This window comes from Palaemon carinicauda, chromosome 28, assembly GCF_036898095.1.
Source record: "Palaemon carinicauda isolate YSFRI2023 chromosome 28, ASM3689809v2, whole genome shotgun sequence".
Taxonomy (NCBI): domain Eukaryota; kingdom Metazoa; phylum Arthropoda; class Malacostraca; order Decapoda; family Palaemonidae; genus Palaemon; species Palaemon carinicauda.
In genome coordinates, this window is record NC_090752.1 from 68,984,172 (window position 1) to 69,002,176 (window position 18,005).

At 45.2% G+C, this 18,005-nt stretch overlaps 1 protein-coding gene across 7 annotated transcripts in view; it reads left to right on the top strand.

The window, feature by feature from the left end:
- Nucleotides 1-18,005, top strand: part of LOC137621649 (ral GTPase-activating protein subunit beta) — a 260,222-nt gene that overhangs the window by 216,083 nt on the left and 26,134 nt on the right. For all 7 annotated transcript variants that reach the window (XM_068352115.1, XM_068352116.1, XM_068352117.1 and 4 more), the window contains one exon: nucleotides 3,207-3,377. In XM_068352115.1, coding sequence (XP_068208216.1) covers nucleotides 3,207-3,377 — 171 coding nt within the window. The remainder of the gene's footprint in view (nucleotides 1-3,206; nucleotides 3,378-18,005) is intronic.

An 18,005-nucleotide genomic window follows, 5' to 3' on the forward strand; every position in this document is an offset into this window, starting at 1 on the left:
CATCTCCAAGCAAGGAGGGACTCATTCGAGGAAGTTGTTCGAGATCGCAAGGGACCTCCTCACTTGGTCAAAAGATCGAAAGATTTCGCTGGTAACGAGGTTCATTCAGGGCGACATGAATGTCATGGCAGATCGCCTCAGCCGGAAGGGTCAGGTCATCCCCACAGAGTGGACCCTTCACAAGAAAGTTTGCAGCAGACTATGGGCCCTGTGGGGTCAGCCCACCATAGATCTATTCGCTACCTCGATGACCAAGAGGCTCCCGATGTATTGTTCACCGATTCCAGACCCAGCAGCAGTTCACGTGGATGCCTTTCTTCTGGATTGGTCCCATCTAGACCTGTATGCGTTCCCTCCGTTCAAGATTGTCAACAGGGTACTACAGAAGTTCGCCTCTCACGAAGGGACACGGTTGACGTTGGTTGCTCCCCTCTGGCCCGCGAGAGAATGGTTCACAGAGGTACTGCAATGGCTAGTGGACGTTCCCAGGACTCTTCCTCTAAGAGTGGACCTTCTGCGTCAGCCGCACGTAAAGAAGGTACACCCAAGCCTCCACGCTCTTCGTCTGACTGCCTTCAGACTATCGAAAGACTCTCAAGAGCTAGAGGCTTTTCGAAGGAGGCAGCCAGAGCGATTGCCAGAGCAAGGAGGACATCCACTCTCAAAGTCTACCAGTCAAAATGGGAAGTCTTCCGAAGCTGGTGCAAGGCGAATGCAGTTTCCTCAACCAGTACCTCTGTAACGCAGATAGCTGACTTCCTTTTACATCTAAGGAATGTAAGATCCCTATCAGCTCCTACGATCAAAGGTTACAGAAGCATGTTGGCAGCGGTCTTCCGCCACAGAGGCTTAGATCTTTCCACCAACAAAGATCTACAGGACCTCCTTAAGTCTTTTGAGACCTCAAAGGAGCGTCGGTTGGCCACACCAGGCTGGAACCTAGACGTGGTTTTAAGGTTCCTGATGTCAGCAAGGTTCGAACCGCTTCAATCAGCCTCTTTTAAGGATCTCACATTGAAGACTCTTTTCCTCGTTTGCTTAGCAACAGCTAAAAGAGTCAGTGAGATTCACGCCTTGAGCAGGAACATAGGGTTTACATCTGAAACGGCTACATGTTCCTTGCAGCTTGGTTTTTTAGCTAAAAACGAGCTTCCTTCTCGTCCTTGGCCCAAGTCGTTCGAGATCCCAAGCCTGTCCAACTTGGTTGGGAACGAACAAGAGAGAGTACTTTGCCCAGTAAGAGCTCTTAAGTACTATTTAAGACGTACAAAGCCATTACGAGGACAATCAGAAGCTTTATGGTGTTCTATCAAGAAACCTGCTTTACCGATGTCTAAGAACGCAGTTTCTTATTACATCAGGCTTCTGATTAGAGAGGCCCATTCTCATCTGAAGGAAGAAGACCTTGCTTTGCTGAAGGTAAGGACACATGAAGTTAGAGCTGTCGCTACTTCAGTGGCCTTCAAACGGAACCGTTCTCTGCAGAGTGTTATGGATGCAACCTATTGGAGAAGCAAGTCAGTGTTCGCATCATTTTACCTCAAAGATGTCCAGTCTCTTTACGAGAACTGCTACACCCTGGGACCATTCGTAGCAGCGAGTGCAGTAGTAGGTGAGGGCTCAACCACTACATTCCCATAATCCCATAACCTTTTTTAATCTTCCCTTGAAATGCTTTTTATTGTTGTTTTTTGGGTTGTACGGAAGGCTAAGAAGCCTTCCGCATCCTGGTTGATTTGGCGGGTGGTCAAATTCTTTCTTGAGAAGCGCCTAGATTAGAGGTTGTGATGAGGTCCTTTAGTATGGGTTGCAGCCCTTCATACTTCAGCACCTAGGAGTCACTCAGCATCCTAAGAGGATCGCTAGGCTCAGTAAGGAAGACGTACTTAAAAAGGCAGAGTAATGGTTCAAGTCGACTTCCTTACCAGGTACTTATTTATTTTATGTTTGTTATTTTGAATAACTGCTAAAATGAAATACGGGATACTTAGCTTCTAATGTTAACATGTATGCTGGTCTCCACCCACCCCCCTGGGTGTGAATCAGCTACATGATCATCGGGTAAGATTAATATTGAAAAATGTTATTTTCCTTAGTAAAATAAATTTTTGAATATACTTACCCGATGATCATGAATTTAAGGACCCTCCCTTCCTCCCCATAGAGAACCAGTGGACCGAGGAGAAAATTGAGTTCTTGTTGACAAGAAGTACCTGAGTACCTACTCGACAGATGGCGCTGTTGTGTACACCCCCACCTGTATAGCGATCGCTGGCGTATCCCAACCTTAGATTTTTCTGTCGGGCAACAGAGTTGACAGCTACATGATCATCGGGTAAGTATATTCAAAAATTTATTTTACTAAGGAAAATAACATTTTACAATCAAGAATCACTCCTAAAAATTTAAAGGAGTTGTATAGAGTTAAAGAAACATTATTAAGGCAGAGATCAGGATGTTGAAGAGCTGCTGTCTTTGACCTCCTTACTATCGTGCGTTGAATTACCTTGTGCTAATTTTAGCTAGGTCTCTATTAAGGGATTCAGCAACCCCATATCTACATTAAGGAGTTTGAATTGATAGAAAGAGTAGCATCTTCTGGATATGCAATAAGTGTGTTTTCTAGGCCAATACACATATCATATGTATATAGAATGGGCCGAGAACACTACCCTGAGGAATACTAGATATCACATTCTTAAACTCACTATAGTGTCCATCAACAACTACTCTTTGCAATCTATTACATAAAAATTCAATAATGTTGGTAAGAAAAGACCCAACTGTTTGAGCTAGAAAACAAGGTCCTCATGATTAACACAATTTCTTTCTTAATTCATTGGGAGTATAGTTCTCATTTAATGATTGCATAATATTTTATACAGATATAATTTTGTTTATTTATTACAAATGGTAGTGAATCTGACCCCTTGTAAAGTGATTAAATCCAAGTCCACTTGTGCTCCTGATAGTTTTTACACCATCACTCCCTTATTACATTTGTAATTTTGAGACATGCCTGCTTTGTATCTTTAGAAATATAGAAATTTACTCTTTTTTTTTTTCTTGTCCTTGCATCTTACTTTCTAAATATTTATATTTGTCTTGTAATTTCTTTAACTATTATGTTTTTAAGTGCAGTACTTTTATTTAAATTGTTATATAAAAATTATATTTAAATGAGGTGCATCTATCTGTTCTTTCAGGAATCTGTAGAGTCTGCAGTCCCATCTCTTGTAGCATTAGATTGCAGTATGGCAGGATTTGCTAAGGATCTTGAGCTCTTAGATACCACAAATAATCGCACAATAGATACAGGTCATGTATTCTATGTCCGAGCAGGACAGACTAATCCTCATGAAATTCTCAGTAATGTTGTAAGTATATGTCCTGTGATACTATGTATTGTTTTTTCTTGTTTATAATTTATACCTTATGATTTTTTTCTTTTTACTCATAGATGAAATAACTTTTCTCTGTGGGAACTTGTATATTTACTTGTTGCTTAATGTCTGGTTGATGTTTCCATCTGAACAATGTCATAAAATCTTGTGATCTCATATAATCACTGATATATATCTATGAATATTGTGATGGAAAGAATAAATGGCCCAATCATTTGGGCATTTGTACTAATCATAATTTGTTCCGACACATACAAACCTTCGCTATTTATAGGGTATTACTTTCGGCAACACTGAAAACCAGCTAAGACAATTTTAGTGAGGGATGATTACCCCATCTGCTAGTTAGCGGGAGAGGGTTGGTCTACCCCGCTCACTCACACCTGTCGGTTGAGTAACCACTTATGCTTTTGGCTCGGTAGAGTGCGGACGTGCCGTCTCTCTCTCCAGTTAAACAAACTGCCTTGACTTTATTACTTTTTTTTTTCTTTTGTCCAGGATTGAAGGCTGCCGCTGCGGCACCTTCATGTCGTCCCGTGGAGACGAACCCACACCCTTTATGCCCGGCTTGCCGGGAACTCAGTGTTCGCGGGACAACATCTGTTCTGAGTGTAGGAAGTGGCCTGCCTCCCAGTGGGAGAGGTTTGCGCATAAGAAGAAGTTTAAACGCGAATCTTCGCTTTCGGGGTCTTTCTGGAAATCGAAGAAATCGCGGGCTTCTGCTTCCTCTACGCCCAAATCTCTGCCCGAAGCTAATCCTCGACCAGGCCCTTCCGGGGAACGGTCGAGCAGTAGCGCAGTGCTTGTGACTCCAGGTCAACCCTGTGTGATAGACTTGGGTGGCGGCTCCCCTAGTGAGTCGGCTCCTTCTCTTCCCCCAGGGAGCGCCTGTTCCTTTCTAGACCTTGTGTCTTTGTGGCCATCGCTGGGCATCGGTGGTCCCCCTACGAAGGAAGTTCTCCTCGAACTCCTCCAAAGGGGAGCAGAGAGAAGGCAGTCATATCCTTCCTCTGCAGAGGTTGATCCTCCTCTTCTGGGTGCAGGTGCTATTGCCCGTCGGTCAGGCCGAGAGTCTGGTTCCGACGCCGAGGAGTTAGCTAACCCATCAGGGGCGGTGGTAGGGCTCTCTCCAAGGCAAGCTTCCCCTTTTGGGGAACATATCTCTCGTTCGCGAGGCGAACGAGAGAAGATTGACTCTGTACATCGGCAATCTCCTTAGGCTTTAGGTTCTCCTCCAGGGGCGAAAAGAGAACCTTGTTATAAACGTAGTTCTCCTTCGGGTGAACTCTCCTCCCCTGCGGAGGAATTATCTGTAGACCTTAATCAGTCTCCCCCTCGGGCGGAGTCTGTTGAACGTTCCTCTCCCGAGGTTCGTAGAGTGGAGGGGCGGGTAACCCCTCTCCACCCCGGACGTTCTCCTCCTCGGGCTGTGAGGAGACGTCTTTTTTAACCTGCTGGTTCTCCTCACGTTGACCCTTCGGGTTCTCGTGATGATCACCCTTTGGGCTGGCGTGATCGGGAGCCTTCGGGCTCTCATCATGTTGATCCTGCGGGTTCTCATGACAGCAGGAGTCCTTCGGGTCTCCGTCGCGCTGAACCTTCTGGCTCTCGTGACTTGAAACCTTCGGGTTTCTGTTACGCTGAACCCTCGGGCTCTCGTAACGATGGTAACGTTGAACCTCCGGGTTCTCGTACCATCAGTCATGTTGATCCTTCGGGGTCTCGTGACAGAAGAACCTCGTTACGTTGACACTTCAGGGTCTCGTAACCTGAGTTACGCTGAGCCCTTGGGCTCTCGTAACTCTAGTCTCGCTAACACTTCGGTGTATCGTGACAGAGAAACTTCAGTTTCTCGTTGCGTTGATCCTTCGGGTTCGCGCAACACAGTTCACGCTGAACTTTCGGGTTCTCGTGACCATAGTCATTCTTTTTATGGTAGAGAGTTTTCAAACTCTCGTTGTGTTGATCGTTCGCGCTCACACAACACAAGCTATCGTGAACCTTCGGGTGAGCGTAGCAGTGAGTTCTCTCACCAACCTTAGTGCTCTTGCGCCCACGGCCAAGTTGGCGCGCACGGCCAAGTTGGCGCGCACGGCCAAATTGGTGCCCATGACCGACTTGGCGCGCATGACCGACTTGGCGTGTACGACCGACTTGGCGTGTGCAAACAAAGTGCCGAACATGGTGCGCGGGTTCATCCTATGGCGCGCCATATGCGTGAACATCCTGTTGCGTGCCATGCGCTCGAACAACCAGTTACGCGCCATGCGTGCGAACAACCTACAGTGAACCCTCGCTACTTTGCGGTTCAACCATCGCGGATTCATCACTTCGCGGGTTTTTTTCATAACCCATATATATATACACATCGCGGATTTTCCGGAAATTTTGAAAATACCGCGATATCTGAAGACCCCAAATACGATATTTGGTTACCTGTAATTCCATTAATACTGTAATTAGTAATATCTGCTCTTACTGATTGTTCATTGCATTACATATGACATATAATTCAGCACAGAAAGAAATAAAACACGAAAAGAGAATGTGATCATACGATAATTCAGTACTGTATACAGTACGTAGTAAAATTAAATCGAACATGAAACGCAAATCAGATGCAGTCATACCATATTAGAATGGTGTAAGGCTGATGATGGCTACTAGTGTACTACAAATGTAATGGATGTGCTTCTTTTCCATGAATCTTTTGTATGTATACGTACGCAGTACTGCATCCAATAATATTCTTTGTTGCAAAAAATCACATTTCGAATAAGCGTACGAGAGAGAGAGAGAGAGAGAGAGAGAGAGAGAGAGAGAGAGAGAGAGAGAGAGAGAGACACACATCCTACAACAAAGGCGTAAAATAGCGTACGTAAAGCTGTATTATTATTATTGTTATTATTATTATTATTGTTGTTGTTGTTCTTAAAATTATTATTGTTGTTGTTGTTCTTAAAATTATTATTGTTATTATTATTATCATTATTATTATTATTATTATTACAGTATCATTATTTATTATTATTATTACTGTACAGTACAGTATACGCAGGGTATCTTGTACTTTGAATTGGTAACCTACGTAGCATATAAGACGGGTTGTGATTGGTTCAAGCGCTGATAGATGACGAATCAGAACTCAAGTTTTGTTATCTAGCCTGTGATTGGTGTTTTGCCTGCATCTCCAACTTCCAGCATCTACGTTTTCGCGATCACTTTGTCTCCCGCCGTATCGCTGTGTAGATGTTGTTAAGTTATTGTGGACTTTAATCTGTGCTGTGCGTGACTGTTTTAAGTTAAACTTTTTGTTGAACTTTCTGTTAAACCCTACTGTACAATGCCTCCCAAGCGTTCTGCTTCTACTAAGGCTGGTAGTGAGCCTAAACGCCACCGAAGGATGATGACGATTGCTGAGAAGGTGACGCTTCTCGATATGTTAAAAGACGGTAGAAGTTACGCGGCCGCAGACCTCGAAGACCTGACGAAATCGACCAGTGAAGAAGACAGTGAAACACAGGAAGAGATCCAAGAAAATGTCGAAGAAATGGGCTTAACATTAGAACGGCTTGCCAAGCTCTGCAAGCTTGCGAAGGAGGTGAAATGTTGCAAGAGTGGGACGAGGATATGGTTCGTTCTATGCAATTCTGCAACAAGATCGATGAACACATGACTCCCTACAGGATGCTCTTGCGAAAAAAGAAGCAGCGGCAGCAACTTCCGATCACAATGCCCTCGGAAGAAATTGAGGAAGTGTCCCAGGAAGAAGTTGAAGAGGTGTCCCAGGAAAAGACACCTCCGTCTGAAGAGACGTAAAATACTGTACTATCATTGGCTGCACAGTAGAAGACATCATCAGCTTCATCATCATCATTTCTACTGTACAACAAATTCATCGCCATCATCATTCAAGTTTTTCTTGAACTTCTTTCGTGGTGAGTACAGTAACAATCTTTATTTTTTACTTTAATATTCTAACATTTTAATATTTGTGCCTGTTTTAGTTTAGTACTGTATGCATTAAGTTAAAGGGAAGGTTTTAAAAGTCTGAAGAGTATACATGTTGTAACCTATCATATTTTTTTTGTTTAAAATTTACATTTACGTACGTAAAACAATCTCTCTCTCTCTCTCTCTCTCTCTCTCTCTCTCTCTCTCTCTCTCTCTCTCTCTCTCTCTCTCTCTCTCTCTCTCTCTCTCTCTCTCTCTCTCGTAAATTGTTTTCCTGCTTTGCTACGTACAGTATGTACTGTATGATTTTATATAGATACGGTAAATAATATTTGTAATAACATATTTTATAAAAGCTTTTACTGTAAATATCATTATTTATCACTTTCATCATGCGCGTTAAATGCCTTCTTTGTTTACTGAGCGTGGTTGTTTACTGAGCGTACTTTATGACGCCGTCGTTTCAGGCGGCGTCATAAAGAAAAACATTTCATTTGGAAGTCCTAAGAAAAATTAAGTAAAACATTGGTAATAACAAAATCAACACACTGTATAATCAATATAATCGATGCAAAAACTAACCTATACACAGATGTGTACACTAAATGCGTTTGTTTCTTCATTATGATCAGAGAAACGTAAACAAAACATTGGTTGCCATTTTTTATCGTGCTTTTTGGCGTGTTTAGGAAACGCATGATATAAAATAGCCTTTAATATTTGTGCCTGTTTTAGTTTAGGGTACTGTAGTACATGCATTAAGTGTTCTGTACATTAAAGGGTAGTTTGTTAACAGTACTACGTACAAGGGAAGGTTTTAAAAGTCTGAATATACATGTTAAATAAATAGGTAAATATGGTGTCAATACTTCGCGGATTTTCACCTATCGCGGTCGGGTCTGGAACCTATCTACCGCGATAAACGAGGGTTCACTGTACTGCGCGTCATGCGCACGAACAACATACTGTGCGCCATGCGCACGAACAACATTTTGTGCGCCATACACGCCATGCATGCAAACAACCTTATGCTCGCCACGAGCTCGAAAAAGGTGCGCGCAATCGGGAAGGGTGCGCGCACAAGCACCTTTCCTCCTACCAACAGTCCGGCACACGAGCGCACGACCTCTTGGCGCTCACAATCAGTCTCTCAAGCCCCTTAGGCCTTAACATAGACAACATTCGCCTGCGCGACCGAACCCAGATCTTATCCCTAAGGGTAGGCCTGTGCCGATCTTGCCTGTAGGGAAGCCTCCCTCAGACAAGAGGGTTAGGAAACCTGCCCAGGCTCCTAAACCCAGGGAGCACAGGGAGCAGTGCCTTCCTGAGGACCTCCCCCTTAGTTCCTCGGTAGCCCGTGACCCTCCGTGGCTTAGCACCATTTCGATGTAATGCGCCAAGGATCCCTTTATCGCCTCCTCTCCTCCCAGGGTCCTCTCCTGACTCTGATCCTAGGAGGAGTTCGGAAGATTCTGCACAGGCCGGTCCTTCTGGCAAGGGGAGACGGGCATCCCCTCGCAAAAGACCTCTGGAGGAGATTAGGCATGAACCTCAGGGTAGCCCCCTGCAGTTCAAGACGCCACAGGCCAGACCAAAGGGGAAAAGGAAAAGGATTCATCCTTCGCCCCCCAAGGAGGATAGGGTTACTTCCCATGGAGACTCCTTCCGTCCTTTACCGGTTGAGATAGTGTCTAAGGAGGCATGACCTGCGACCGGACAGGACTCAACCCGTACGGCAACGGACTTACATTCCACCTGTAAGCCGACGGAGTCCTCTAGGCCTTTGGGGACTGAGGACCTCGGGCCTCGTGGGAGGGAACCGAAGGATTTGTTCACCATCCCCAAATCCTCGGCAGCCGGAAGCGAGCACCTCCTCGGCAGTCTCCCTATCCCTAGTCTATCCAGTTGACGACTTTGACCCACTCCGGGCTCCTATGGATGAGAGCTCGGATGTGGAAGGGCAGAGCGATCTCGAGGACGACACTCTGCCAACAGCCGCTAGCCCTAGGCTTACGGAGGACGAGAGGAAGGAATCGGAACACGCCTTCTGGCAGGTCCTAACCTGCATCCGTTCCATCAATGGACTTCCAGATCCATCGGCAGCCCCTCTAGATGGAAAAGAAACGGTCCTTGACCAGTTGTATGGCACTCAGAAACCTCATAGGGCCAGTGCAGCTTTGCCCTGGTCAAAGGGGTTGAAGAGTGCCAAACAGAAGGCAGTGTCCCAGGCAACTGGGTCCACCTCCTCTCTCCGCTCCAGCTCGTCCTCCAAGCTCCTACCTCCTCCGTATGTGTTTCAGAGGAGGTACTACGAGATCCTCAAGGAATCTCTTCCAATGCTGCCTCTCGACCACTCTATAGAGGCACTCTCGAAGGCCACCCCCTTCGAGAAACTTACGGTCAAGTCTCCTTTTCGTCCTCTGAAATCCTAAACCAGGAGGTGGTGGTGAAGTACGCCATGCAGGCTACTTCGTGGCTGGATTTCTGGTTAGGATCCTTAGGACAACTGATGCAGTCTAAAGACCTGTCTCGGGAGTCCTCCAGGAAGTCTTTGGTGACTTTCCTATTGTCTGGCACTCGGGCCATCGAGTTCCTCTCCCATCAGGTAGTGAACCTTTGGGCCAACACTATCCAGAAGAGGAGAGATGCCGTCATAGGCAAGTTCCATAGGCATCTCCCTCAGGCCGAAGTAGCGGGACAGAAATGCTCCTTTCGAGGGCAATTCTTTTTTCCATCCCGAGGATGTCGAGCAGGTGGCAGAGAGGTGGAGGAAGTCCAGTCAGGATTCCCTCATCCAAAAGGTCTTAACAGCTAGACCTTACCCCTCTCAGCCACAGCGGAAAGCACAGCAAACCCACAACCGAAAAGGGCTAGAGACCCAAAACAGCAGGGTAAAGATAATGCAAAGCAGGCCTTTCACAGCAAAAAGTCCTTTCGTGGAGGAAAGGGTAAAAAGGGATCCGGCCGAGGCCGGTTCCAATAAGACAGGCAATCCTCCCATTTGCCCACCTGTGGGGGGATGCCTGCAAAGCCGCTGGCAGAGGTGGCTTCACCACGGGGCCGAACCCTGGACGGTCGAGGTGATTCGTTCAGGGTATCGTATCCCTTTCACGCTCTCTCTCCCTCCACTGACTCGAGTGCCGATTCCATCGAACTCCTGTGCGAAGGGATCTGCACAGGAGTTTGCCCTCAGGGCAGAAGTCCAGTCCATGTTGGAGAAGGACACACTCCAGGAGGTCCTCGACGGGTCCCCAGGCTTCTACAATCGACTCTTTCTTGTGAAAAAGGCATCTGGAGACTGGAAACCAGTCATCGACCTCTCGGCCCTGAACAGATTTGTCAAACAGACACCTTTCAGGATGGAGACGGCCGACACAGTCAGACAAGCGATAAGACCCCAGGACTTTATGTGCAGTCTAGATCTAAAGGACGCATACTTCCAGATCCCAATTCACCGGTCTTCCAGGAAGTATCTTAAATTCATGTTCAATCGTAAGCATTACCAGTTCAGGGAACTGTGTTTCGATCTTTCCACGGCACCCCAGGTATTCACAAGAGTATTCGCCCTAGTATCATCTTGGGCTCACAGAGTCGGCATCCGTCTCCTAAGATACTTGGACGACTGGCTGATTTTTGCAGACTCGGAGGCGGCCCTTCTCCGCCACCGAGACGAGCTTCTAAGGTTTTGCCAGGATTTGGGGATTGTGGTAAACCTTGAGAAGTTCCAACTGCTCCCCTTTCAAGAACTGGTATACCTAGGCATGCGATTAGACACCCTAAGGCACAAAGCATTTCCATCAGACGAAAGGATCCAGAGGCTGAGGGAGATACATGTAGCACAGGTCTTCCTCAGTCGGGAAGAGCTCCCAGCGCAGTATTGGCTTCGCCTTCTCGGTCACCTCTCTTCCCTGACCCGACTGGTCCCCAACAGTCGCTTCAGGATGAGATCCCTCCAGTGGCGACTAAAATCCCAGTGGAACCAACTCTCTGAGTCCCGGGATCACCTAGTCCGCATAGGGCTAGAGGAACAGTCGGACGTCAGTTGGTGGCTGGCAGAGCCGAACCTCTGCAAAGGGGTCGATCTTCTCGTCTCTCCCCCGAAATTGATGCTTTTTACGGATGCATCAAAAGAATGGTGGGGGGCTCACGTGCTGCACCATTACATCTCCGGCCAATGGTCTGAATCAGAAAGGTACCAGCACATAAATCTCTTGTAGATGAGGGCAGCGTTTCTGGCCCTCAAAAAGTTCCACCAGGTCCTGGCTTGGCACTTCGTGGTGTTGATGAGCGACAACACCACGGTAGTAGCTTATGTAAGCAAACAGGGCGCTACCTTTTCGCAGCAGCTGTGCCAGCTGTGCCATCTTGCAGTAGAGATACTCAGATGGGCAGAAGACAACTCGGTGACTCTTATCAGCTCGCTTCATTCCGGGCAAGCGGAATGTGCTAGCAGACAAGCTGAGCAGAGCGACTCAGATAGTTGGCACCGAGTGGTCTTTGAATCCTCTGATAGTCAACAAAGTCCTGACTTTGTGGGGTTCCCCGACTGTGGATCTGTTCGCAACGGCCCTGAATTTCAGGCTCCCGTTGTACTGCTCCCTCGTCCCAGATCCCCAAGCTCTCTGGGAAGATGCTTTCCAACAACGGTGGATAAACCTGGACGCTTACGCGTTTCCCCCGTTCTTTCTGATGAGAAAAGTCCTCAAGCAGGTATGAGCAAGCAACAACTTGCAAATGACCCTCATAGCTCCGTTATGGCATCACTCAGAATGGTTCCCGGACCTTCTCCATCTCCTCACGGAAATCCCGAGGGAGCTCCCTCCACAGCACGACCTCCTCAAACAACCACATGCCAACATCTTCCACAAAGCCATAGCCTCGCTTCGACTTCACGCCTGGAAACTATCTAGCACCTCCTCACACAGAGAGGCTTTTCGCAACCGGTTGCGAAAAGAATGGCTGGACACCTCAGGAGATCCACAGAGGCAGTCTACCAGGCGAAGTGGTCAGTTTTCTGTGGTTGGTGTCGTGGAAGGGGTATCTCTCCCCTCGATGCCTCTGTTCCAACTATAGCGGAGTTTCTTGTTTACCTTCGGGAAGAAAGGCTTCTCTCGGTCTCGGCAGTCAAAGGCTACCACTCTGCCTTGAGTCTCGCTTTTAGACTGAAAGGAGTTGATATTTCCTCCTCATTAGAACTTTCTTTGCTCATACGTAGTTACGAGCTTACTTGTCCCCAGGCAGAGCTAAGACCTCCCCCTTGGAACGTGGTTTGGGTCCTCAGATCTCTGTAGGGCTTCCCCTATGAACCACTATGCCAGGTTCCTGCTCGCTCTGGCTTGGGCGAACTTCATGGTCTATCCACTGATGTCTCCCACTCTAGGAGATGGGGGGAAGTAATCCTCAACTACGTCCCTGAGTTTGCAGCTAAGACTCAAAATTCGGGTGTGCCGGACTCCAGGTTTGGCCCATTTCGGAGTCTGGGGTGTTACTTAAGAAGAACAGCAAAAGCTCGCCCCTGTGTACGTGCACTTTTTGTCAGCACGGGGAAGGTCAAGAGGAGGGTCACGAGGAATACTATATCCTCCTGGATAAGGAAAGTAATCCAATACGCTCTATATCCAGATCCTCCTCTGTCCAGCCGACCCAGAGCTCATGACATCAGAGGCATTGCAACGTCTCCGGCGTTTAAGAAGATTTTTTCTGTGGCACAGGTATTGCAAGCAAGCGTGTGGAAGCGTCAGACGACATTCACAGCCCACTACCTGAAAGACGTAGCCTGCAGGAGCATGGAAACCTTCTCCATTGGTCCTTTGGTGGCCGCAAAACAAGTGATCTAATGCTTGAGGCTCCTTGATGGACAAGTAGCAGAGGTTGAGGTCTGAGGTTACCTGGGTTAGTCTGGGGTGAATGAAAAGAATGTCTGGCTCCCTTCTTTCTTTCTCCTTCCCCTTGGGGAAACAGCTTTGCAAGACCGAAGCATAGCTGACCTCACCCCTCTGCAGGTAAGATTCATTTCCCTTTTGCATCCTGAGTATGAATAAATACTTTGTTACGTCACCAATACCTTGTGAGGGAGGGTATTGGATATGTCTTAGAACTCATGCTTATCCTCGAGTTCCTACGTAAAGACAAGCCACGAGTCTCTCACACAAGCTTCTGCTGGCCGCTATCATTGAGTTACCTTGTAACTACTTTGATTTTATCGAGGATAGGGTGCCTACTAATTAGATCAAAGATCAATTAGAGGGAACCCCGGGTCATGAACAAGGCCAGTTGGTAGAACTTCCTCCCTCCTGAGAGTAAGTCACCCTATAAATAGCGAAGGTTTGTATCTGTCGGAACAAATAACAAATTTGGAAATAATTTGTATTTTCCCTAACATACAAACCTGGAGCTATTTATACAAATTGGGCCGCCACCCTGTCCCCCTAGAAGTCCAGCCAAAAAGCAAAAGTGGTTACTCAACCGACAGGTGTTAGTGAGCGGGGTAGCTAGTGTACCCCAACCCCCTCCCGCTAACTAGCGGATGGGGTAATTATCCCTCTCTAAAATTGTCTTGGCTGGTTTTCAGCGCTGCTGAAAGTAATACCCTATAAATAGCTCCAGGTTTGTATGTTAGGAAAAATACAAATGATTTCTAAATTTGTTATTTTTCAAACAATTTATACTGTAGTTTTTTCCTAATTGTAGAGTAGAACTAAAAAAAGGAATACTGTAGTGTTGCTGTACGATTTTGGCAGTTACGTTTTTTTATTTGATCGTGTTATATTATGTTTTAAAGTGCGTATGCTTGTCTATATGGTTTTATTAAGGATAGGAATTTTGGAAAATATTTTACAAATAGGAATTAACTGCAATAAGCAAAACCAAATAACACTTAAGCTTGATACCAACTAGTTCAATTAGTTCATTATGCATGTTGCATAAGATTTTTCATAACTCTGACCATCCTTTACATTCAGATCTCCCTGGACAATTCTATCCTGTTCGTAATATTAGGTAGGCAGTTAATTCTAATAGCCAGGCCTTCTCCATCATGAGGCTCAATACTACATAGTGTTCTAGAAGTTTTATTCCAGCTGTTACTAAGTTGTGGATTGATCTTCCTAATCGGGTAGTTGAATCAGTAGAACTTCAAAAGTTCAAAGTTACAGCAAATGTTTTTATGTTGACCAGGCTGACATGAGTCTTTTTATAGTTTATATATGACATATCTGTTATTGACGTTGTTAATAGTTTATAGATGACATATCTGTTTTGACGTTGTTACTGTTTATAGAATGATTTATTATTAATTTGTTCCTATCATTTATTTATTTCCTTATTTCCTTTTCTCACTGGGCTATTTTTCCCTATTAGAGCCCTTGGGCCTATAGCATCTTGCTTTTCCAACTAGGGTTGTAGCTTGGCTAGTAATAATAATGATAATAGAAGTCATGTACAGTACTTGGTAATTGCTTAATTTTACTCTACTTCATTCAAGAAATCTTAAGGTCAGATCAGATGAAGTTAACAATATTTATAAATCTAAGTTTACTAGATGGATATGGGCTGCATATTACAAATATGAATAAATGCAGATAACCTCTCATCCCCCTCACATTATCAAAATCAAATTTTCCTAAAAATTTCCCTTACTAAACCTGGTAACAAAAAAAAAATTTACAATAAATGAACCACACATTATGAATATGGTTTGGTTAACTTTTTAAAAAATAATAGATTACCTGTAAAAGTTGAGTAAGTAAACAGTTGAAATTAAAGAGATCTTGAGGCCCAAATTTTCAGCAAAGATGATTGTGAATAAACTACTGTATTGTGAAGCTTGAATGTAAACTGAAAATAGTTTATCTATCTAATTATTTCTATGAACTTCCCCTGATGTTCATATTGCTTTCATCTGTGGAAGCTTGGAATGTTGATGTTATTTGTTTGAATTAAGAAATTTCCCATTTTATTTTATTTTAATACACTAATACCCCTATTAAAGTAATGAAACCAGTATCTAACAGCAATAGCCTAACATGCTGTCCATTGCATATTGCTTCTTCAGTCTAAAAGCCGACATGGGACAACAATGTGTACTCCTCAGCTCCAGTCAGTATTTTATGTTTTTATACTTATTTTAGTGTTTAATGATATTTTCTCCAGATTTAACAATCAAAACATTGATTTTTGTTTCTTTGGCTATATGTATGCATTGTATGGCACCTGAGAAAGAGAGACATCAGCGGATGAAATTGAATGTCATGCTTTTGTAAAGTGTTTCTTTCATTGACATGAATCCTCGAATTGTTCACCAGAATTCACGATATAGTGGTAGTAATTTCATTCTTAAACTCAGGGTTATTAAATGAAACTCAGGGTTATTAAATGTAATAGTGCATACTTAATACAGTTATTTAAGGCTAAATACAGTTCATTTAGTTAAAATAGTTGGGGATTTGAAGTCCCCATTAAACAGAATTAACATATATTCCTATGGAAAAAAAAAATTTTCGTAGCCACGATTTTTTGTCACACGCAGCCTTATTTATAAACTACAGTAGTTAATTGCGTATAAAGAGTTGACTGTCTTCTCATTGAGGAAAAAAAATATTACTACAGTATGTCCATCAGTAAGGTTAACCCAACACAGACATGTTTGCAACCTTACTTATCAAAAATGTAGCGTATTTTTTTTCATGAAAGGCAATTGCCTTTCTGCAAGATCGGTCAAACCTTTCGACATGATTCGGCGGTGATAGATACCTTGTAATATATTGTAAACAGCAGGATGGTGCTGATAACTATTGTACATTTTGCCCCTGAAGGATAAGGTTCACAGTTCTGTGGCCTGTTATCAAAGTGTGAGGGATTTGTCATTCAGTCAGGCCTTCAAACAAACAATTGTTCCGTAACCGAAATACAAACCACGCTATTTACATTGGGTATTACTTTCGGCGTAGCTGAAATGACGAGCCATTAGATTTTAACGAGGGTTTCCTACCCCGCGCTAGTTAGCAGGGGTAAGGGGAGGGGTAGCTTGCTACCCCTCCCTCCCTCACACACCGGTGAAATGTCTCACTTCACTTTTGGCTCGGACGATGGACAGACGTGCCTGTCTTCGTCCTTGCTTGGCAGCCATTATTTGTTTTGTCTTTACTTAATCACTTACTTTTCTTTTACTCAATGTATATGTAAACATTTTTTCGTGTTTATGTATATATTTGAGTATAGAAATCAGTAAGTTTCCTTTTCAGAGTTCGTGCTTGTGTGTGTAGTGTACGATATCTCCGTGGAGCCCTCGGCAGTTAGGCCACCACGTTGTAATTTCATGGGTCGCGATCGAGTTTGACTACGGTCTTTCTCTCTCTCTCTTTTGAGGTCGTTCACCCTTTACTATGTTTTACCTTTACTACGTCTGAGTAGCTTCCTTCCCGGGTGGGTGGGGTTGCTACGCCATACGTTGTCTCAATTAGTTTATGAATCTAATTGTATTTGTTGGTTGTTCAGCTTTTGTAGAACGATTCCTTTCGGGGTTTTCGTTCTTTAATTAGTGTTCATTCATTTTTAAATTACATAATTACATAGTCTCCTTCCGTGAGTGTAAGTGGTTGTGAAGGCACGTGCCTGTTATGTAATTCTTGTGTTCTTTTCCCTCGGGATTCCTCTTCGGAGTCTTCCCGGGGGAATGAATGTTAACTAATGTTTTTGTTTTTATTTTTCACAGTTAACGATCTAGTTCGTTTCTGTAATGTGACAACGGAGTGAGCTGTCTTGTTGAGGCCTGAGGAATCTGCTGTTGCTGCCTCCCCTATAGATCTTCGTCAGGGGCGTGTCTCCTCCTCCTGGAAGTACTCCCGTGATGACTGACAGCTCTCCAGTTCATTTTAGAATACTCTGGAGGCTCGCCTCCTTGGGTGGGTAACTTTCCTTCCGAGGGAAGTTTTCCTGTCCAGGCTTGAGTTTTTTTCCCTTTGGGGGGATCTCCTCTTGCATTTTTTTAGTGCGACTATGCTCTTGGTGCTGAGCGGTCGCACCTGCAGTTACGCTCAAGGGGCTGGGCAACTGCAGGAGCCCCTCTTCGGAGGATTGCTCTTTTTTGGTCACTGGCTGACCCGTCTCTTCTACGAAGTGTTTCTCTCTCGTTCACGAGGGAGGACACTCATAGAGACTCCTCTTCGGAGGACTCTTCTGCTATTGTTGCTGTTGGCCGCCTTCGCCGTAAGGCTCACCGTCCGCTACGTCGTAAGGGCCTCCCGTCTCCCAATAAGGGTGCTAAGAGGCGCCTTTTTGGATCTTCTCCTCGTCGTATGCAGCCTGCAGCTCCTTCCTGCTTAGATCTCTCTGGGGATTGATCTCCAGCGCCTTCCAGACCTTCCGCCCCTGGTGTAGATGGACAGCAGTCTGACCTCGTCATCCGACGGGCAACGGTCACTTCGGGGCAGAGGGTTGCCTCCCACGGTGTGGGTGCTTCCCTTGCGCGTCAGGGCTCCCCTGCGCGCCCTTCTGCAATGTTAGCGCACAGGCGCTCTCCTGCTCGTCAGCGTTCTCCTGATCGCTAGCGCTCTCCTGTTTGCCAGCGCTCTCCTGGTCGTCAGCGCTCTCCTGATGATCGTCGCCCCTCTGCTCGCCAGCGCTCTCCTGAGGACACCAAACATCCTG